Source organism: Cygnus atratus, chromosome 13 (genome assembly GCF_013377495.2).
Source record: "Cygnus atratus isolate AKBS03 ecotype Queensland, Australia chromosome 13, CAtr_DNAZoo_HiC_assembly, whole genome shotgun sequence".
Classification (NCBI taxonomy): domain Eukaryota; kingdom Metazoa; phylum Chordata; class Aves; order Anseriformes; family Anatidae; genus Cygnus; species Cygnus atratus.
Window position 1 is genome coordinate 6,300,067 of NC_066374.1, and position 20,279 is coordinate 6,320,345.

The 20,279-nt window shown below is 60.7% G+C and overlaps 2 protein-coding genes across 3 annotated transcripts; one reads left to right on the plus strand and one right to left on the minus strand.

The window, feature by feature from the left end:
• Positions 1-2,542: 2,542 nt before the first annotated feature.
• On the minus strand, positions 2,543-14,388 carry ZDHHC9 (zinc finger DHHC-type palmitoyltransferase 9). The gene is made up of 10 exons (XM_035541434.2): positions 14,344-14,388; positions 13,813-14,105; positions 7,011-7,171; positions 6,283-6,441; positions 5,186-5,323; positions 4,983-5,031; positions 4,603-4,705; positions 4,354-4,457; positions 3,634-3,802; positions 2,543-3,212 (listed from the first exon to the last, which is right to left on the minus strand). The coding sequence occupies exons 2-10, from the start codon at positions 13,986-13,988 to the stop codon at positions 3,108-3,110; spliced, it is 1,164 nt and encodes a 387-aa protein (XP_035397327.1). The 5' UTR covers positions 13,989-14,105; positions 14,344-14,388; the 3' UTR covers positions 2,543-3,107.
• Positions 14,389-14,610: 222 nt separating this feature from the next.
• UTP14A (UTP14A small subunit processome component) lies at positions 14,611-19,327 on the plus strand. Of its 2 annotated transcripts, XM_035541433.2 has the most exons (14): positions 14,611-14,732; positions 14,881-14,951; positions 15,091-15,155; positions 15,374-15,516; positions 15,689-15,844; positions 16,349-16,468; positions 16,556-16,650; positions 16,844-16,967; positions 17,056-17,133; positions 17,235-17,583; positions 17,740-18,119; positions 18,193-18,380; positions 18,455-18,554; positions 18,889-19,327. In XM_035541433.2, the coding sequence occupies exons 1-14, from the start codon at positions 14,679-14,681 to the stop codon at positions 19,147-19,149; spliced, it is 2,184 nt and encodes a 727-aa protein (XP_035397326.1). In that variant the 5' UTR covers positions 14,611-14,678; the 3' UTR covers positions 19,150-19,327. The 2 variants fall into 2 exon arrangements, with proteins under 2 accessions (XP_035397326.1, XP_035397325.1); XM_035541432.2 differs by having other exon boundaries at positions 16,349-16,650.
• Positions 19,328-20,279: the final 952 nt, after the last annotated feature.

A 20,279-nucleotide genomic window follows, 5' to 3' on the forward strand; every position in this document is an offset into this window, starting at 1 on the left:
TCCCCCAAAGCGCTTTGCCGGCTCTGGCCCAGCAGTGGACAGGAGGGGAAGCTTGCCGGGGTGCGGGCAAGCCCCAGGGATGGGACCCCATGGCAGGACCTGCTCTGCAGGCGGGCTCAGCCCCCGAGGTTTGCTGCCCCAGGATGTTCTGCACTGCCCCACACCACTGCCCCACGCTCACTGTCCCACGCAGTGGGTGCTCCGGACACCGCGGGAGAGCCCAGGTGATGCTGCAGGTCTGCAAGCCGGGGCTGGGCCGCCCCTCCTGGGCTTGCCCCATTTTGTCCACAGCTTCAGGAGCTCCTCCAGGAGCCCTCGTTGGCTGGGCTGAGCAAACATGAGCGCAGGGGAGCCTGCAAGGACAGGGATGGCACGGACAGAGCACACCCACTGCTGAGCGGATGGGTGCAAGCAAGCAGAGGCACCGAGGAAACGCCGCCAGCAGCAGGGAGGGTGCCGCCTTCCCCCATCGACTTCCTTGCACAGCCAAAGCAGACAGTGGGAGGCTGCTGGGAGAGCTTCAGCCAAGCCCTGAGAGCAGCCCAGCCTCAGGAGGAAGGCTGGGGTGAGAACTGACACTCAGCAGCCTGCTCCGGAAGGGATCGCAGAGGAGCGGGGCCGAGGACCACGCTGCCCGGAGGTGGACGAGGCTGTCCCCAGGGCCCCACAGGATGGCCCCCTGCAGACAGGCAGGTGCCCCCCTCCCAGCACCGGCTGCCCCCCAGGCAGGGGAGCTGCAGCACTGCCAGGGCCAGGGAGCAGGAGCTGGTCAGGGAAGGCACCAGTAGAGGAGCCCACGGGTAACAAACCCCTGGGCTCGGTGGTACCGCAGCGCTCATCCGGCCCCAGCTCTCACAGCTGCACTCATCCAGCTCCAGCTCCCGCGCCGCGCCAGACCTTTGGGCCCCAAGTTTGTTCCTTTGTGCTTGATCTCAATAAAGGCGTGCTCTGGCCTTCAGCCTGCTTCCTACCTGCCCCAAAGGCTTGGGGAAGAGAGCCAGGGAGGGAAGCAGCATCCTTTCAGTGAAGCTGCCGGTAGCTCAGCTTCCCAGGACAGCCTCCTGCTGCAACCCATGGCCCCCGTTGTCGGGGACAGCAGGACACAGGTAAGACAAGGGCGGGCTCGAGCACACTGTGGATGTGGGAGATGCAGAGGCTGGAAGGCCCCAGGGGACGGAGAAGGAGGCAGCCCGCTTTGGGAGGCATAGACAGAGAGAGGCAGAGGCTACAGCTCAGCCATTTTCCAAACCAATTAAGTTTCCTTCATTGTTTCAAAAAAAAAAAAAAAGAAAAAAAAAAAGAAAGAAAAAGAAAAACCAACCCTCACCCTACCCCCACTTCCTTCACAAGAACCTGAACAGAGCAGACAGGAACCACAGGTGCAGGCAGCATCCGTGACGGCCCCAGCAGGCAGCACTCGACACACCGCATTAGAAAATAGATTAGTAAAACCAAAAAAATACACTTTTTTCGCAACGAGTTTGAGATTTGGTCAGTAGCGCGTTGGGGCAGGCGGGAGAGGAGGGGCAGCTCTCGCTGCCGCGGGCTGTGCACAGGACCGGCGAGGGCACCGGAGCCGGTCTGGCCGTAGGGTGTCAGCGGCTCCAGCCCCGCGTGGTGGGACCCAGAGCTCGTTCAGGCGCTGGCAAGGAGCAGCTCGAGCAGCTGCAGGGCTGCTCCCCCGGCTCTGTTCCACGGCACGGTACTGAAAGCAGCACGATGCGGGAGGGCACGGAAGGAGGAACACGCTGCCAGGCGGAGAAGCAAGCTGGGCCGCCCCTGCAGGGCCCTCCTGCGACATCTCCACCCGCCGTCCATTTGCTGCGTGTCCACGGGAGGCAGCAGCACCGAGCACACCCGGCAGGGGATGGAGAGCTGCCAGGGCACATCGCGGCCTCCCCTCCATCTCCAGCCTCTGCAGGGGCCGGCAGCGGCCATCGGCAGACCCCGGGGAGGGAGCGCTGCAGTGGAAGAGGAGCCCACGGCACAGGGGTTTCCACCACCGCTCGGCCTCTCCTCCCTCCTCTGCTGGGGAGGACACCACGCAGCCAAGACGGCCGGCAAAGCCCGGGGGAGATTCAAGGCTCTGAAAGCCAGCCGAGGATGGCTGAGAAATGCAGGGCAAGGGGCGGGGAGGGGACACGGGACACGACAACACGACACAGAATCGGGGCCGAGGTTGCGCAGAGCAGCGGCCGAGCGGCGTGCCACAGCCCAGCGGGGAAGGGCGGGAGAGCCCGTGCTCGGCGCAGGCACCCGGGAGCACGTCCAGCCCTGGCACAAGTCTGGGAGGCAGCAACGCAGGCAGGTCCTCCCCTGCAGCTTGGCACACCCTGCGCACAGCCACGCTGTGGCAGGCACGGGGCAGAGCCGAGCAGCAGGAAGACGGCGCTGCCCCGCTCCTTCCCCCAGCCCCGTACACGTGAGCTGCAGGGAAGGACGCGAGGGAGGGCCCACGCCACGACTGCTCTCGCACCTGCTGAGTCGCGTGAAAAGAGGGAGCAAGGGAAGGAAGCTACTTTAAGAAACACCGCCAGCAGAATACCTTCCCAGTTTTTTCGGCCCTTTTGGCACCAAAATGTCTCCTGACAACCCCTGCCACGTTAACCAATAAAACAATGCCACAGATTAGAGGAAGGAGGGAGGAGGGGAGAGAGGACGTTACTGCCATTAATCACTTTCTCCTTCCCATCAGGATTCCTCAGCAGCAGGGAGCAGGCCGACCCTAACATCGTTTCTGAGCTGCTTGACCACAAGTCATCAGGTCAGTCAGGGCCAGACGGAGGGACAGCTCAGGCCACCAAGCCAGTATTTAGCGTTGAGGACAACCTGCAGAGCAAGAGGTCCTGCCTCGGCCTGCAGGGAGACCAGCCCCGGTGGTGGTGAGCGTCCCTCAGTGATCACGGTGGGCTGCTCGTGCTCGTTATCCTTTGCCACCATGCATGGCCAGCGCCAGCCCACACCACCTGCGCATTGAGATGAATAATGACTAAAGCAAAACGGCCATGAGGAATCATTTGCCTGCCATCCAGCCCATCTCCTCCTCTCCTCAATCACTTCCAGCTTTGATTAGACAAAACAAGAAAGTTCTCCCTTTCAAGCAGAGGCTAGTGCTCTGCTTGCCCAGCGTCCTGGGATGGGAGCGGGAGCTCCCCAGTCGTTAGCTGCTTTTCCTCTGGCATCTCAGCTTTGCTCAGGGATGGCACAGGGACCTGGAGAAGAGAAGACAGCAATGACTTGGCACGAACACACAGAGTATCTGTTTGTGCACAGAGATGTGGCCCAGCTACCCTGCAGCCCCTGCCTCCAGCCCCAGGAGCAGAGCTCTCAGCTGTGCTTGGGAAAACGGGAAACAAGGCCTGCAGGGGCCTCACCAAGCAGGCAGCACATCGGCTTTGTGAAAATCTGGAGCACTGGACTGCTCCAGCAGTACTCTGGTCTGTTTGTGCTAGAGAAACAGGCAGCTCACACTCCAGCAGGAGCGGGCCCAGCCCCTTCGCACCGTGTTCACAGAACAGTTTAGGAAGGAAAGGACCACCAAGGGTCTCGTGTTCAACCCTGCCCTCAAAGCGGAGCTAGTTTCACAGACAAAGCAGCAGCCCACTTGCACCCCATCCAGAGGGGATCACTCACGGCACTCGGGTGAGGAAGGCTGCCGTCCTTCTGCTGAGCGCTGCTCTCCTCTTCCTGCCCACCAGGGCCCTGAGCAGCAGTGGGCTCGTGAGCGCTGGACCCCCGTGTGCATGTCTCCTCCTGAGCTGTGCTCTCCTCCTGCTGCAAGATGCCCCGTCTGTCCAAGACGCTGAAAGAACAAAATCCCACTGTCAGAGACCCGCACCTCTTCTGCACCAGCTTCTTTCTAGCAGAAAAAATGCTGGCGGAAGACAAAAGTCAAGGGAAGGCGTTCCCCCCTCCAAAAACAGGCTGTGCTCCGCCCAATCCTAGTTAACTCCTAGTGAATCTTAGGAGTGCCTACATTCCTCCTGGGAAAACCAAGCCCCCCAGAGAGCAGCCCAGTTCAGAGGGTGGGAGCCCACCGAAACAAGCACCCTGAGCTTCCTCTACATACACTGTCCCAGGGAAGGGAAGTCACTCCTCCACTGCTTCCCAAAAACACACGGCGTTAGGGACCGCATCACACGCGTGAATCACTGGAAATATGCAAGGAAGGCAACAAAAGACCTTCCTCCCCAGAGGATCTGGCTCTGTCCCAAGAGACTTCCAGAAGCCCTCCACACACACAGCGCTGGCAGAAAGGCAGCCAGGTCTTGCACCCAAGCAAGGAAAGCTCCACGGGACCCCAGGCTCGGGGGGACGGGGCAAGAATGGCGGGGCAGCTCTTCAAGAGCGTACCTGGGGGGCAGAGGTCCGCAGAGCACCTCACAGCAGTTCTTCACTATGTTGCCATGGCTGTAGGGATTCTGCACACGGTTTTTCCCAGTCCAGGAACCCTTGATCTGCAACGGACAGGGCACAAGCTCAGGTCTGCTCCACCAGCCTCAGCATGAGCAGGTCACGTCAGCAAGGTGGATGCAGCTGTGGCAAACAGAGGAAGCGAAGAGGAACAGGGGTGGCTCAGGGGAACAAAGAGACTGTACTTACGTCTTCGTTGGTTGTCTGATTCAGTGCCACCAGGAAGGTGTGGAACCCAGTTAACCCCACCACCGACCACAGGGTGAAGAAACAGATGAGCACCTCCAGTACAGTGAGAGCAGTTAAGGACTGGGGACCAGGCAAACAGTCACACCCGAGCTGAGTCACTACATTCAGCCCTGCTTCTTCTTCACCTAGACAGTTCTCTGTTTCACCCCCCTTCCAAAAATCACAAAAATTGCTCTTTGTCTTGTAATCAAGGAGGCAGGGGGGTGACGCCCTGGAAAACTCAGCAAAGCCTAAGCATCAAGACTTCAGTCCCCCCACAATGCAGCTTGCACTCCCCCACCAACTTAGAAGCCAACCCTCCTGGCACTGGGGAAGGATATGTCCCTGGGGTTTCCTTCAACGTGTTCAGAAACCCAATCTTCAGAGATTCTGGCAACACAAAGAAAGAGGCATTTGGTCTCTGGGAGACCGCATCAAGTTCATTTCCCTTTCCCATTCCATCAGTTCTGGGTCGGGAACACCATCCGCATTCTCCCTCACCCTTGGCCAGCCCAGCCACCCACCTCCCCACAGCCAGACTCACTTAGTGCTACGTAGACTATGTTGAAGGTGAATATGTAGATGGTGAGGAGTGAGAGCGAGAGGATGAAGAGGTAGAAATAGCGGTAGTTCCTCTTCCCCACGCAGTTGCCCACCCAGGGACAGTGATGGTCGAAGCGCTCTGTGAAAGTGAAGATGGAGATCAGCACTGCTTCCAGGTGCTCATTCCAGTGCCCTGAACTCAGAAACGTACAAGGCTGACAAGGACCCCCTGGGCCACTGAGTCTACCCCTCCGCTAGCTCAGGTCCCTGCATCAGAAGGGGCGGTGGAAGCCAGGTAAGAGAGTGCAAAACTCTTCCATTGGGTCAGTCGGCGCATTAAGGTGGAATTTAAGAGCTTCACCCCATGCATGTCTTCTCTCCCACAGACCTGAGGTATAATAGCTTCTATTAAAGCTGCACACAGGTTGGCTGAAGGTCTGGGAGTTCAGCAGTTCTCATCTAAACCGCATGCTGCTTTACTCCTATCGGGATCATTAGAAGGTTCAAGAGACTGCGTAAGTGCTCAAAGGGCTGGGAACCTGTACTGAAGGAGAGGGATCCAGAAGAATGGGATTTCTTCCTCGAGAAGGGATGCCGAATATGAGCTAATTAGGGCACATACAAGGGCTAAAAGAGCTGCTATGGTGGGGGGGGGGCTGGACAAAAAAGGGGCACTCGGTGAAAGAGCATAGTCTCCAAGATGGTGCAAGGAGCTGCTTTCACAGAAGCTGCAGCTCTCCACTGGAATCCTCTAGCCCAGCAAGGCCAGCAGGTCAGTGAAACTCAGAAGTGGACTCTGCATTTACACGGATAATTTAGACTTATATTAGACCAGCTATTGCCAAAGAGATGCTGGCAAAGACGAACCATCTGGCTTCAGGTTCTGAGCAAATCTCAAGCTCCTTGGGCTTAAGATGAGGCAGGCCGTCCCCATCTGTTCAGACAACACCATTCTGGCCTTCCTCCATCGCTGCTGGAAGCATGTGCAGTATGAGGCAGGATACGGAGCGAGACCTGCTGCAGCTCTTCGCTTGCTCTCCTCCAAAGGCTCTCACCTAGCACCCAGCTGCAGGAACAGCCCCAGCCCTTTCTACTCACCCACACAGTTGTCACAGATGCTGCAGTGAGAGGCACGGGGCGGACGGAAGATCTTACATGTGTAGCAATACTTCAGCTTTACTATCTGGTTGTTGATCTGGAAGTTCTTAATCCGCGGGGGCGGGCGCTGACCCTGCGGCACGGTCCCATTTGTGGCCTCTGAGAGAGGGAACCAAGCAGAGATCAGACCTGCTGCTACAACACAACAGGACGAGAGCTACAACTCTCCTCCTTGCTTTTTCTACCAGATGGATCAGAGCCTGCTGGGTCTAGAGCCAGTGGCTACACCTCTGCTCACACACTCCAGAGCCAACTTGGCAGCTTGGAACTTGGAAATGAGGTGCCAGAGCTTTCAGGAGCGTAAGGGGAGAAAAAAAAACACCAAAACAACAAGCAGACCTGGATCCACCAAACATCCTCTCTCCTTGCTGGACTAAAGGGCCTGCGTCAAGCTTCCTGCACCCCTTACCAAGAGCAAACTGAGTTTGTATGTACACAGCTACAAGAGAGAAAACTGCATGAAAAGGTTCCCGGAAAGGAACATTGTACCAGCTGAGACTCGGCCAAGCAGAATTAGCCAGTAGGCAGTAAGATGCTCAGTTTGGGGCCATTCCCACTTTTGGAGGTCGTGCTCCCCAACAGGGACAAAAAGGCTCTGCAGAGAATCTAGACTATACCAAAACCACCAAGGCTTTTCCAGCCACCACCCGTTCAGCTGCAGCACTCACCAATCTCCATCTCAATGAAGGCCGCCTCATCGGGCAGGGCTCTCGGGATCACCCCGGGATCACTGAAGCTCGTCCGCAGGAGCGTGGCCATGGCAAACAGGAAGAGAACTGCTGCAAACACGGGGATGGCTGGAGAGAGCTGGACTGCCAGGTACCGACACCTGTAAAGGAACGTCAGGAGGCAATGAACCAGACCTCAGCGAGGCCTGCCTGGGCCAGGGTCTAAAACCCTGGCAAGACATCAGAGCGCAGACTCTTCTGAGCCCCGTGACACCTGCAGAAGACAGGCTGCTCAACACTTCCTTCTGATCCCTCCACCACAGGGCAACATCGCTGGGGCAACTCTAGCAGCCAGCTAAGACCAGAGAAGTACCACGGTTTGAACCAGCCAGAACACGGTATATGTTCCAGCATTTCATTTTGTTTCCAGCTCCTGTCTTGCTCAGAGTCGCAGGTGACAACAGAAACACAACCAGCCAGCTAGAGGGATCTTGCCTAGAAGACATCCACGGCAGCAGCTGCCAAGGACGCAGCTAAAGGAGAAGCACCAAAGCCTTGTCTGAGAACCCACCACCAGAGCCAGAGGGCATGGACCGGAGCGGTGGGAATCTCTGGCTGTCCCCTCAACGGGCAGCATCCAGTGCCACAGAAAGTACCTGCCACGGATTAACCGCACCCTGTGCTTCTCAGCAATGGTCACGTACAAGTGCAACGTGTGTGTGCAACAAAACATCAGGCTTCCTTCGGCTTTTCTGAGGCACAGGACTCAAAAGCTCCAGATGAAGCGGGAAGTCTCTTCCCACGCCTGCCTCAAGATAACATCAGCTTAAGAGGACACTCAGCCTGAAGACTGTTTAGTTTATAAACACAGAAAGGCCCGAGGAGAAATTCATGTTGATAATCCTGTTGATTGAGGTGGTACAAAGAGACGAAGGAGAATAATCTCATTATGCCCCATGATACTCCTGGACACCCATAAATGTCTCCATGGGCACTTCAGCACAGGCCACGCAGAAGGCCCGTACAGAAGTCATGGTTTAGAGTGGCATCAGGCCAATAAAAAACAAATTTTTACCTCGGTTTCTTTAGAAAACCCTGCTTATGATGGGGTGATGGTCTTACACAGCTTTCCTCTGGTTTAACCCCGCCTGAACCCCCCCACACTCGGGAATTCCACCTCTCCTCGTACATCTCATTTCTTCAGCTTCCTCCTGGTGCCTCTGAGTCCGCAGAGATGGACCCAGCCCAGACCCTTGCTCCCATCCACTGCTGTTCTCAAGGAAAGCATAAGGCTGCTCTGGTGAACGACACAGGATTATCCTCCGCAGTGGACTTGTCATCCTAAACAGGGGGATTTCTACGACATCCATAGCATTAACTGTTTAATTCTGGATAGCCTTCACACCCACAGCTTCTCTGAAGTTTCTAGCTCCAACTGCTTCCTTTGCAGCAACCAATTCTGCGTACTCACCACCCACTGCAGGACGGCTCAGCGGACTTTAATTTGCTGTTGCTTGACTCCAGCAACTATCCTCTGTGTGCAACGAAGTAGAGAGACCACACACGCGCACGCCCCGGGCCATACACTACGGTATACTTTGGCCACTGCGAGGCACGGGGCCCGTCCCCCAAACCACCGTGGTTAATTTTAGACACTGCAAACCCCGCAGTTACTCAGAACAACACAACCCTTGGAGCCGTCCACGTGCAAAGCGCTCCCTCCTTTTGCAAAGCCAGGCTGAACAGTCAGAGGGCTGGGCTTACCGCCTTAACGCAGCCTAAGATAACTTTGCCTTCCCTCTGTAAGGACAAAGTCTAGCTTGCGAGCTGCAAGTCAGCCAGCGATTAAACAGCAACCTTGGATCCCGTTTTGGGAAGGAATATGGTTTATTCCCGCAAAAGCTGTGCACGGTCTGCCTCCAAGGGCTGCAACTTGACCCTTGTTCAGCTGACATGCCAGCTTTTATAACCGCTGTAACAACAGGAACACATTACAGGCTTAGAAAAAGGATTCGTGAACTGCGTTAAAGCTGAGCTGAAACCATGCCAGGGCTCCCAGCCTCAGATACACGCTGACACCTTCAGAAGTTTCTTCAGCGTGCCACCAGCAAAGAGATTTATTACCTTCGAGCACGTGATCCGCTCTGGGTGTGCTCTGCCAGGCACAGACCCGAAAGCTTTACGCAGCAGCACCTGAGAACAAACGGGATCAGCCCCTGCATGGCCTGCAGATGAGCGCCAGCATGGGACGTGCCCCGCTCCCTGGGCGTCTTTGCAAAGAAACCAGCCCCTTGGGGAGGCACACGCGCCCCCAGGCACAGCGAGAGGAGCCTCCAGGCTGACGCTACTGCACTGCGGAGCGTGGTGCGGGAAGGGGAAGAAGCCTGCAGTTTTAGGAGACAGAAGACGAGCGCACGATTGTCCTCTCCGCTGTGGCAAGGGAAACGGCATTCTCCAGCCTCTCTCCGGCTCTTCCACTGCGGCACAGGCACGGGGCAGGCCAGGCCCCCGGCTCAGGAGGAAAAAGATGCAATCTCAGGTATCCGGAGTGCCCTGGAGTCTTCGTTCTACGCCTCGTCTGCAGAGTGATTAAGCGCAGTAATTCATTTACACTGCTGAGGAGCTGATATTTTAAAGATCCATTGTTTGGGAAAGCTGAGCACCAACAGAGACACACTGTTGGGATGTGAGGATATTGCTCCTCCTCCCCTCCCAGGGCGATATCTGTGCTCTTGAGCATTTTGCCGTCTAATATCAGACAACAGCACTATCACAATGCACGACGGGGGGAGGGGGGAGGCTCAGACAAAGGGATCATTACAACGGGGAAGGGGGGAGCAGCAAGAAGCAACAGACGGAGGTGCAGCGAGCGCAAGGAGCGCGGACTGCTCTGCTGAAGCTTCTGAGGCCACTGGAAGCTCTGCTGTACCCAGCACGTTATGCAAAGTCCAGGGGAAGGGGAAAATGAACGCGCCAGCGCTGAGCAGCACAGGACTCAGCCGGGACCACCAGGCCGGGCATCTCACCTCTGGGTCCCTCCAGGGCTCAGCACAAGCTCTGGCGTGACGTTCATTTATACCTCACTTGCAAATCACCCGTTTAACTTTCACGAACCAACGCACACCCACACCACGTGCTCGCCCTGAACGCTGTCAAAGCACAGAAATACCCTTACCAACCATCTAACCCTCACCAGAGCGCTCAGAGCCACCTGCAACTCCCGGCCCTGGGAAGACTTCCAGGAGCTGACGTGCCGACTGTCAGCGTGGAAACCCCATCCTCTGAAAACCTGAGTAACGGCTGCACTGCAGTGCCGCAGGCTCGGGGCCCCTTCACCGAGCTACGCTCGGGCTCAGCCAGAGCTGTGGGCAGGGTCCGTCCCCACCGATCGGCAGCGACGTGGAAAACGCTCGCTACGGACCCAGCCCAAGCGCACCGCGTGTTTCTGAGCTGGCAGAACCCGGACCTGCACGGGCGCAGCAGGGAGAGCACAGATGCCTCCTGTACAGTGCAAGAGAAAGGGCAGACAGCCCAAAAGCATGGGAGCAGCCACTGTGCACAGAACCAGCTCTGGGTGCCAACAAGCTCGACTCTACCAAGAGAAGAAATAAGAAGAAGCACCGATCGGCTTCTGCGCAGCTTTTGACGACGTCTGAAACGGACCTACGCAGAGATAAAAGGCATCTCACGAGCACTTCCTATTAGTGCAAAAGCTTTGGGGTTTAGGAAAGAAAATTAATCAGAAGGCGAAGTCGCACAAAGGGTCAGCCTAGGTTTTCCGATTTATCAGAAAACAAACAAAATCCAATCTCTACATAGCTAAGGACGTAGAGAGAAAAAAAAAAAAAGATACACGCGCTTGGTTATTGGAAAAGCAAACAGCAGCCCCCTCGTGCAGCCAGGAGCCTGGCATCGTAGGCACTATCTTGCCTGTAACATTTACAAACGTCTCGCTTGTGTCAAAAAGCTGAAGACAAAAGAAATGGAGTTCTCTCGCAGCCGCTTCGGAGAAGCGAGTGCCTGTCACTTCAGGAGAGCCGCTACAGCTGCACTGGCAAACTGGAAAGAGAAACCCCCGGCAGTCAGAGAGGGGATACCCCAGCCCCTCATCTTCCGTCCCACAGCGATTTCACCAGGGCTTCTCATCGTGTCCAGACACCACGGGCACGGCGAGACAGCTGAGCGCCCTCACACAACAGCCTAGGCACCCAATAAACGTGTAAAACGACGCTAACGGGCTATTAAATACGATTTCACGTGACACAGTTACGGTCAGAGAGCAGACCCAATTAAACCCAGGCCTCGGGGACCAGCCTCAGCCTTGAAGCAGCCGCTTTCTGCTGGGGTGGTGGCGAGAGGCGCCCTTGGGCAGAGCGCTCGGAGGCTGCCGGGCACGTCCCGAGAAGCCAGCGCAGCGCCTCTGCTTTATCGGGGAGGGAGGAGCCGACCTCCAGGTACGGTGCCAGCAGCTGGGTCCGTCCTCGGGGCCTCCTCCGCTCCCCGACAGAGGCACGGATGCGACTCCAAGACCGCAGCTCCGAGGCGGAGAGAAGAAAAACAGCCAGGTTCCCGCACACGGGGCCGAGCTGGCTTCGGAGCGTTTAAGCAGAGATGCGGCAGATCAGCCGGCAGCACCGGAGCCGCCAGCGGCAGCCACAACAGAGAGGCTGTCATTTCGCGGCCGGGAGGACTCCGTCAGCGAGGAGCTCGGCGGCTTATCTCGTGACGTGCGATGCCAGTCACCACCGGCTCTACGGCGAGGGCGTTTGTAATCAGAGCCGGGCCGGCGCAGCCCGGAGGGCGAGGAGCAAGCCGTCGCTGGCTCGCGCGTCGCGCGGCATTTGCTGGCTTGAGGCATCCCCGAGCCTTGCTTAGACAAGGTGTGACTGCGCAAGTGATTCAGCTGAATGGAACAGGCACTGAAAACACAGGCACCCCTGCAGTTAGCGTACGAGGATTGAAAGGACTCCTCCACCCACCCGTCTGCTGCTCTCCAGAACCAAATCCTAACGACCCAAATTGTTCCTTCGTGGAACAAACTTCACAGGGGAAAACTGAATTTCGGCGCAAACGCCAAAGAAATGGCCGCAAGCTGAAATGAACGGGTAACACGCCCAGCAAAAAGATTAAAGCCAAGACCCTCATGCAACAGCACCCTGACGCAGGCAGAAGGCACAAAGGGTAGCCAGGCCTCCAGCAGCCGAGCCGACTGTCTTCTCAGCACCGTTTGTGGAGCGTTTCTGGTTTGGAAGACAGCGTTTCATTCCTACCCCAAATTCAAAAACCCACAAACAAGCAATTTCACAACAAAGCTACCTCGCTCAGACAGGAAGCATTAAGACACAGCGCCTTGAGACCATCAAGTCAGCATTTCAGATTTCTCCAACCTTTCCCTCACCTCCCCAGTCAAAACCACTCATCAGCAAACAACCCAAAATCACAGACGATTCTGCTCCCCGACGCACAGCTCCGTCACGCTGCCGGGGCTGGGAACGCAGGCTTGGTTCCCGCTGCCCCACAAACCGCAGCGGGGCTTGCAGCGGTCAGCGGCGAGGGCAGACAGGGCAGAGCGGGACGCGGCTCCGCTCGTCCCACGGGGACAGGCTCCGCAGGGAGCGCGAGCAATTATCCCTCGCGACGAGCGTTTCTGGAGTGGTAACACTCATTCCTGCAAGGCAGGAAGCCTGAGTGCCATTTTTCGGATGTGAAATAAAACAAACAAACAGCAGTGTCATTTCTTACCCGTGAATTCAGGCTGAGTCAGGGATAATTTTGGCTCTTCAAGCTGGGGAACCCCAACACCTTGCGTTACGGTTGCATGACGCCCGTCTGCGAAGCTACACAACGACTAAGCAGAAAAACCAGTCTTGTACCTGACGTTATGCACCTCATTGCTTCTGCTGGGACGTGGCAGGCCTCCGCAGGGCATTCCAGAAAGCCCTTTGCGAGGCTGCCAGCAGTATCCGCTAGCAAGGAGGGCGATGCTGGACCAGAGGAAGCAGAGACAACTTCCCTGGTTTGGGGCAGATGCCTCGGAGGCCAGCGCACGTGCTGAGTGCTTTATAGACCTGGAGGAAAAACCAGGGCTTAACCAGCCAGCAGGTTCTTCCTTTTGCCTTCCTGGCTTAAAGAGCCTTTGTGTTACCCAACACCACTGAGGACTTCGCCTCCCCAAGATCAAAACAAACATGCTGACGGAGACCGAGGGAGGGAAGTCTCGTTGTCGTTCAGGCTGACCCATCTCCAGACCGGGCAAAAAGGGGCTGGCCTGCCCTCTCCCCACAACACCAGCACTATTAGCCGAAGCCCTGCGATTTCCCGTTTTTTGGTAGGTCGCTTCTCCAAGCAACTCAAGGAGCCGGGAGAGTTACGGGGAAGCTCCTGCTCTTTTGGGAGCACCTGGGATTTCGGCTGCAGCCCCCCAGGCTGCCGACCCGGGACCAGACCTGACCTAAAGGGGCAGGCAGGGCCTCCCCGGGCGCCCGGCCTTGAGCAGAAAAGGGGCTGCTTCAGCCCAGCACCGCCGCAGCGCGTTGCCCAGCGGCTGCCAGCTCGGCGGGACCAGCACTCACCCCCCTCCCCGTGCCAGCAGGCTCAGCGCCTTCGGCTGCACTGATTCCCCGGCAGCGTCGCCTCCCCGAGCCGGCTGGCTCCACGCAGGGAGGTGCTCGGGCCGCGGGTCCCTGGACCGCTCCGCGACCAAGGGCCCGGCGTCCCGGGGGGGGGCCCGGAGCCCCGTGAGGGCCCGGCCTCGCCCCAAAGCCCTGCTGAAGGGCGAGGGAGAAGCGCCGCGGGGACTCACTCGAAGGCGAAGAAGAGGGCGCAGGTGCCGAGGATGAGGAAGAGCGTCAGGTAGAAGATGCCCTTCTGCCGGGCCATCATGATGCGCCCGTCGCAGCAGAAGGTGTTCCTGCCGGGCAGCTTCTCCCATCTCCGCACCACCTTCTTCTTCTTCTTCCTCGCCACCAGCACCGACATGGCGGGGCCGTCACTGGGGCTGCTGCCGCCGCTCGGCCGGGAACCGCCGCAGCCGCCGCCGCCGCTCCGCTGCCCCCGGCATCCTCGGGGCCCGCCTGGGCCGGGCTGGGCTGGGCGCTGCGGGAGGGAGGGGGGGGGAGGAGAGCACGGGGCTCAGCGGGGGGGGGGTCGCCGTGGCAACCGCAGCCCCCCCGGGGTCGCCATGGCAACCCGCCGGGAACGGGGAGGGGAACGGGGAACGGGGAACGGGGAACGGGGAGGGGGGGGGGGACAGGGCGCGGCCAGCACCGGCCCCGCCGGGCGGCACCGGGAGGAGGGAGAAAGGGGGGAGGGGGGGTGCGGGGGGGGCGCTCACCCCCGTGCCGGTGCGGGCCGGGCCGCGCCGCTCCTGCCCCAGCGCCGCGGGAGGGGCCGCCACGCCCCGCGCCGCCGCCGCCGCCGCCGCCGGGGGAGAGGGCTCGGCCGCCATTGGCCCGCCCGCGCCGCTCCTCGCGCGCCCATTGGCGGAGCGCGGTGTCACTCAGCAGCTGAGTCCCCGCCCCCTCCTCCCCGCCCCGGTCCGGCCGCGGCACGGCCCCGTTGCCCCGGCAGCCGTGACGTCACGGGCCGGGCGGAAGCTTGGCGGGCGGCGGCGTCGGGCCGGGGCGGAAGCGGCGCTGCTCGGCGGCCCGTCGGCGCGCTTCCGGTGCCATGGCGGAGGAGTGGCTGGGCGTGGAGGCGGCGGGCAGCGGCGGCGAGGAGGAGGTGAGCGGCGGCGGCGGGACCGGCAGCGCCGGGATCCGGGGTGGCACGGTGGCGGGGGCCGGGACCGGGACCGGGGTTGGGATCGGGGCCGGGGCCGGGCCCAGGCCGCGCAGTCCCGGCCTTCGCGACCGCGTGCGCCGCTTAGCAGGGCCCGGAGGATGGCGACCGGCGGCACCGGCAGCTCCTGGAGGCGGTCAGCGCCCTGTCCGGGCGGAAGCGGTGAGCCCCCAGCCCCGCCTTGCCCCCCTCCCGCCGCCCCGGGCTCCTCCGCCTCGGCCGCGGCGCGGGGAGCCGCCGGCGGCAGCGCCCGAGGAGCTTTCTCACCTCTCGCCCTCCGTTCTCCTCGCTCTTCCCGCAGGCGGAGGCTGGCGGAGCGCTCCGAGGCCAGCGCGCAGGTGTCCGAGTTCAACGTCAGCTGTAAAGGTGAGGGCCCCTCCGGGGCTCGGGGCTCCCCCCCAGGGTTTTGCCCCCGGGAGGTGGTTGGATCCTCCAGGCCGGGCGGAGGAGGCCGCCCGGGAGGTGCCGCGCTGGCTGCTCGGGCTGAAGGCGTCGCGGCCCGTAACAAACGGCAGCAGAGCTCGGAACGCTGCCCGGCTCGGTCGCGGGGTGTCCGTGTCGATGTGCGGGATGACCTCACGTAGGTGCCGGGGAGAAGCTGGTCCTGTCGGAGCTCCTGCAGCCCATCCGTGCCCAGTCCGCCCTGAGCAGCGTGAAGAAGGAGCTGAGCAGAGCGAAGCAGAAGAAGGCCGTGGAGCTGCCCCTCAGCAAGGAGGAGCGGGAGAGGGTACGCGGGTCCGTGCGGGTGGCGGGCAGCAGGGGGAAGAAGTTCCAGCCGTAAGGGGCGGCTGGATTGAGCCCCCGGGTGCCGCCTGCTTCTCTCTAATGCTGCCTGGCTTTCCTCGTTCTGCAGGTCAGCTTCTCTACTCACCCTTTTCCCTTCTCACTCCCATCTGCAGGTCGTGAGGGAGGCTGCCTACGTCAAGACCTCCAAAGACGTTGGCAAATGGCAGCCGGTGGTCCTGCAGAACCGTCGAGCGGAGCAGTTGGTTTTCCCTCTGAAGCAGGAGCTCGTGGCGGTTGCCCCCCTGGAGCAAGTGGTTTCGGCATGGAAGGTGGGGGCTCTCACCCCTCGGGTGCGTTTCTCCTCCCCGCTCCTTAGCGCTCAGCGCGTGGGTTGAGCCTGCTGGTGCCCCGTCCCTGCACTGAGCCAGGTGCTCGCTCACGGGCCTCAGCCACCTCTGGAGGTGGAGGAGGGAATTAGGTTGCCAAATAGTGCCCGCCTGTAGGTCTTGGTCATGCTTTGGGCTTTGAATCCGAGTTCCCATGCGGGCCGTGTTGCTTGGCAGGAGAGGCTCCCACCCCTGGAGAGCTTTCCCAGGTCAGGGCAAGGTCAGATCCCACCAGGCTCCTAGCTTAACAAGCACCACTTCCTCCGCCCGGAGCTCCCTCTCGGTTCGTCTGGACACGGCGTTGTGGGGCCTGGGACTTCTGCTTGCTTGCGCCCTCCCATGGGCCTGCTCGAGCATCGGAAGGGATGGGGAGATCTGTGGGGGTGCTGGCTCCTGCACTGCTCCTTGTTTCATCCTGTCTTGCTGTGCGATCTGTCCCACCGACAGCCACGAACTCCCCTGGAGCAGGAGATCTTCGGACTGCTCCACAAAACACAGCAGCCCATCACAGACCCGCTGCTGACGCCGCAGGAGAAAGCCTCGCTGCAGGCAATGAGCCTGGAGGAGGTGGGTGATTCTTTTTTTTTTTCACTCCTGTGCTGGCCGTGGTGGCCTCTTCCTTTGCGCTTGCCCTTACGCTGCGCTCCCTGGCAGGCCCGGCGGCGGCGAGCAGAGCTGCAGAAGGCTCGGGTCCTGCAGTCCTACTACGAAGCCAAGGCTCGGCGAGAGAAGAAGATCAAGAGCAAGAAGTAAGACTCTGACGTCGCTGGGCTCGGGGCGCTGGGGCCCGGTGCGTGGGGACAGCTGAAGGGCGGAGGAAGGCCGAGCGTCCAGCTGAAACGTTGCCAGGAAGCTGTGCCGCCCGAAACGGCGCTGCCTTCCTAAAGAGGAGGCTGGGTGCTCGCGCCAGGAGGTCTCAGTGCCTGCCCCCTCGTGCCGCAGGTACCACCGCGTGCTGAAGAAAAGCAAGAGGCGCAAGGCCCTGAAGGAGTTTGAGCTGCTGCAGAAGTCGGACCCTGAGGCCGCCTTGGCAAAGCTGGAGGAGCTGGAGCAGCTCCGGATGGAGGTGCTGCTCGCTTGCCTCTCCCTCATCCCATGGGAACTCGCCCTCGCTGGGGGTGCTCTTTGTGATGCTTCCTCTTCCTCTGCCTCAGGAGCGGATGAGTCTCAAGCACCAGAACAAGGGGAAATGGGCCCGCTCCAGGGCCATTATGGCCAAGTACGACCTGGAGGTGAGATGGAGCTTGGGGAAGGGGAGAACAGCTGAGGTGGGGCAAAGAAAGCGGACGCGTCGTTTCTGGCCTGTGTTAGAATTGTCTCAATCCTTTCCCAGGCCCGCAAGGCCATGCAGGAGCAGCTGGCCAGGAACAAGGAGCTGATGCAGAAGGTGCGGGTGGAGCTGCCCGAGGAGGAGCCAGGTGATGTGCCTGAGGAGGACCTCACGTCTGTGACCGTCCCTGTGGGTGCCAGCAGAGCAAATCCCTGGATGCTGGGCAAGCCCAGTGACCCAGCCAAGGAACCTGAGGTGCGAGAGGGTCTTGAAGACGCTGCAGTGCCTGGTGCTGTAGAGAGCAAGGAGGAGATGTCGGAGGAGGAGGTGTCGGAGGAGGAGGCCCTGCTACAAGACTTTGAGCAGAAACGGCACGCGCGGCAGCGGCGGGCAGGGAGCCCTGAGCAGCACGGTGAGGAGCTCGCAGCCCCGCGCCATGTCTGATGTGCTGCAGGGCTGGGCAAATGCGCGGTGGGTCGCGAGGGCTGTGTTTTCTTACAGCTGCCCTGCTTTCTTCCCTCCCTGCTCATGGGGTGGCTGTTTTCTTCTCTGTTGCCTTGATGCACAGGCACTGGTGAGACGGAGGCAGTTTCTGACCCTCCGGGGGACAGCTCCGTGCACCCCATCTGTGACGAGGAGCAGGTGAGTGCAGGGATCGAGCCGCCTCCCCAGGCCCAGGAGGAGACCCTGCTGTCAGAGCAGCTGGACCGCGTGCAGACGATGGAGGACGTCGAGGCTCTGGCCTCCAAGGAGCCCTTGGAGGAGCAGGAGAAGCCAGCGGCTGCAGGAGCAGAAGAGCGAGCACACCAGCAGGACAAAGGCAGAGCTGGGGCCCGGCCTGCCAAGAAACCGACGGCCAAGAAGAAAATGATTAGCCTGCAGTCCGTGCTGTCTGGAAAGCCCCAGGAGATTCAGTGCCCCAGCCTACCCGTGGTCATGGAGGAGGAGGTGAGCGGGACGGGCCCAGTCCTCCTGGGCCAGGAGCCGGCTGGCTGCCGGGCGCTGACTCCTGTCTCCACAGGAGGGTGGCATCGACCAGCGGGGGGTGATCACCGAGGCCTTTGCCGGGGACGACGTAGTTGCCGACTTCCACCGGGAGAAGAGCAAGGCGGAGCGGGACGCGAAGCCCCAGCCGGTGAACTTGGTGCTGCCGGGCTGGGGCGAGTGGGGAGGCACCGGGCTGAAGCCCAGCGCCAAGAAAATAAAACGGTAAGCGCGCACGGGCTGCGGCAGCGTGCTTCAGCACAGCTCCAGGGCCTGACGTCTTCGTCTGCCCCCGGCAGGTTCCTGATCAAGCCCCCCCCAGCACCTCCCAGGAAGGACCAGCACTTGCCCCACGTCATCATGAGCGAGCAGCGCAACATCCATGCGGCGGCACATCAGGTGGGTGCCGCGCTGGCTCCTGGGCTGGCTCCTGGCATGTGGCCCGTCCCCTAAACTTCCTGAATCCCCGCCTCCGAAGGGACTTTAATTTCCAGCTCTGACAACCCTGAGCGCAGTGGTGGGGGGGGGGAATTTACAGGTCTGTTCCTTGAGTGCTGCTGGGCCATCTGTCCTGGAGCGTGGAGCGAGGAGGTCGGCAGGACGGGGGACTGGGTGCATGGTGCAAGCTGGCTGTGGTGCGGTTGGAATCGGTGTCAGCGTGGGAAGAAAGCAGCGCCAGGGTGCTGGGCCAGGTCACTGGTGGTGCTACCCGCGCTGTGCTGTTTCCCTGCAGGTCAGCGAGCTGCCCTTCCCCTTCGTGAGGCACCAGCAGTTCGAGCAGAGCATCCGGACGCCCGTGGGCTCCACGTGGAACACACAGCGTGCTTTCCAGAAGCTGACCGCCCCCCGCGTCATCACCCGGGCAGGCCACATCATCCAGCCCCTCTCTGCTGAGGACGTCACCTCAGCTGGCAGCGGAGCCAAACCAGTGCTAGAAATCGCTCCCGAGCAGCGAGGGCAGTCCTCTGGCCGCCCGCACAAGAGAGCGCGATAGCTCCCTAGGGCTAGGACTGGCCCGCGCAGTGCTGGGGAGCAGGTGGAGGGGCCGTGCCCGGGGGCTTCCCTCCCAGGGAGAGGCTCCTGGTTCTGTCAAGGGCTTTTTAATGCTCCTTCCGCAATAAAACTGCTGGGCTGCCGTGGCTGCGCAGGCTGCGTGGCCGCCCTGGGGACAGGACAGCTGGTGCCCTCCTGCCTGTCCTTGGGGCCCGACGCGGGGCAGGGTGGCTCGTCCCGGTGTAACGTGAACAGCTTGCTGGGGGTCAGGCCCGCGAGGTGCAGCCTGGGGGTGGGAGCCTGAAGAGGAGGTGGAGCCACTGCCAGCACCATGTTAGCGTTGGGCTAGGTCTCTACCCCTTGTTTTTGTCTTCAGCGCCACAATTTTTTACATAAATAGTCGTCGTCTTGGCCGCCTTGGCTTTCTTGCAGCCCGCTGCAGCGAGCCTGGCCGCGCGGCAACGCTTCTCAAGCCCTCCTGCTGCCCCAAGTAACTTCTGGCCAGCTCCAAGGAGCACAGAGAGCGGGGCTGCACGGCTCTGCTGCCACTCCACGCGGGCTGGTAGCGGGCTCTGTCCCAGCGCAGCCGCCCGGCCATCTTCCTGCTGCGGAGTCCAGCCCCCCAGCTGGAGCCAGGCCCTTTCCAGAAGGCGGTGGCAGGGTGCTCAGGGTGTTCCCCTCCTGAGCGCCAGGGATGTGGGGCTGTGGCCGAGGCCTGTGCCGGAGAGGCATAGTGAAACGGGAGCGGGCTGAGAGCCCTCCCGGCCTCTCCTCCCTCTTCCCACGTGTGCTGCGTTCGTGCCAGCTGGAGGAACTCCTGATCCTAAGCGAAGGAGGGACTTGAGGAGCTGCTTCTGTTCCCAGGAAACACGTCCCTTGCGCTGGGGACGCCTCCTCCCACCTTGGCACCGCAGCCAGGCTGGGTCCCGGTGTGTGTCCCTTGGGGCAGAGCCCTGCCACCGTCGTTCCGCCCTGCAGCTGCGTTGTGCAGGGGCCTGTCCCTTGTCCCCCGCGGCTGGGGCTCGGGCACATGCAGGCTGACAGCAGCCGGCCCCACGACTCGCTGGCTTCCCCGACCCGTAAATACGCCAGGCTCTTCCGCTCTGCGCCCGCACCCTGCGGGGGAGGCTG

Coding starts and splice junctions, on each gene's coding strand:
- UTP14A (XM_035541432.2), top strand. CDS start 14,679: ATGGCGGAGGAGTGGCTGGGCGTGGAGGCGGCGGGCAGCGGCGGCGAG. Junction 16,651..16,843: donor AAGAAGATCAAGAGCAAGAA/GTAAGACTCTGA, acceptor CTCGTGCCGCAG/GTACCACCGCGTGCTGAAGA. Junction 16,968..17,055: donor TGGAGCAGCTCCGGATGGAG/GTGCTGCTCGCT, acceptor CCTCTGCCTCAG/GAGCGGATGAGTCTCAAGCA.
- ZDHHC9 (XM_035541434.2), bottom strand. CDS start 13,988: ATGTCGGTGCTGGTGGCGAGGAAGAAGAAGAAGAAGGTGGTGCGGAGA. Junction 5,032..5,185: donor CATAGTCTACGTAGCACTAA/GTGAGTCTGGCT, acceptor TTGTGTTGCCAG/AATCTCTGAAGATTGGGTTT. Junction 4,706..4,982: donor TTGAAGGAAACCCCAGGGAC/ATATCCTTCCCC, acceptor AACTGCTCTCAC/TGTACTGGAGGTGCTCATCT.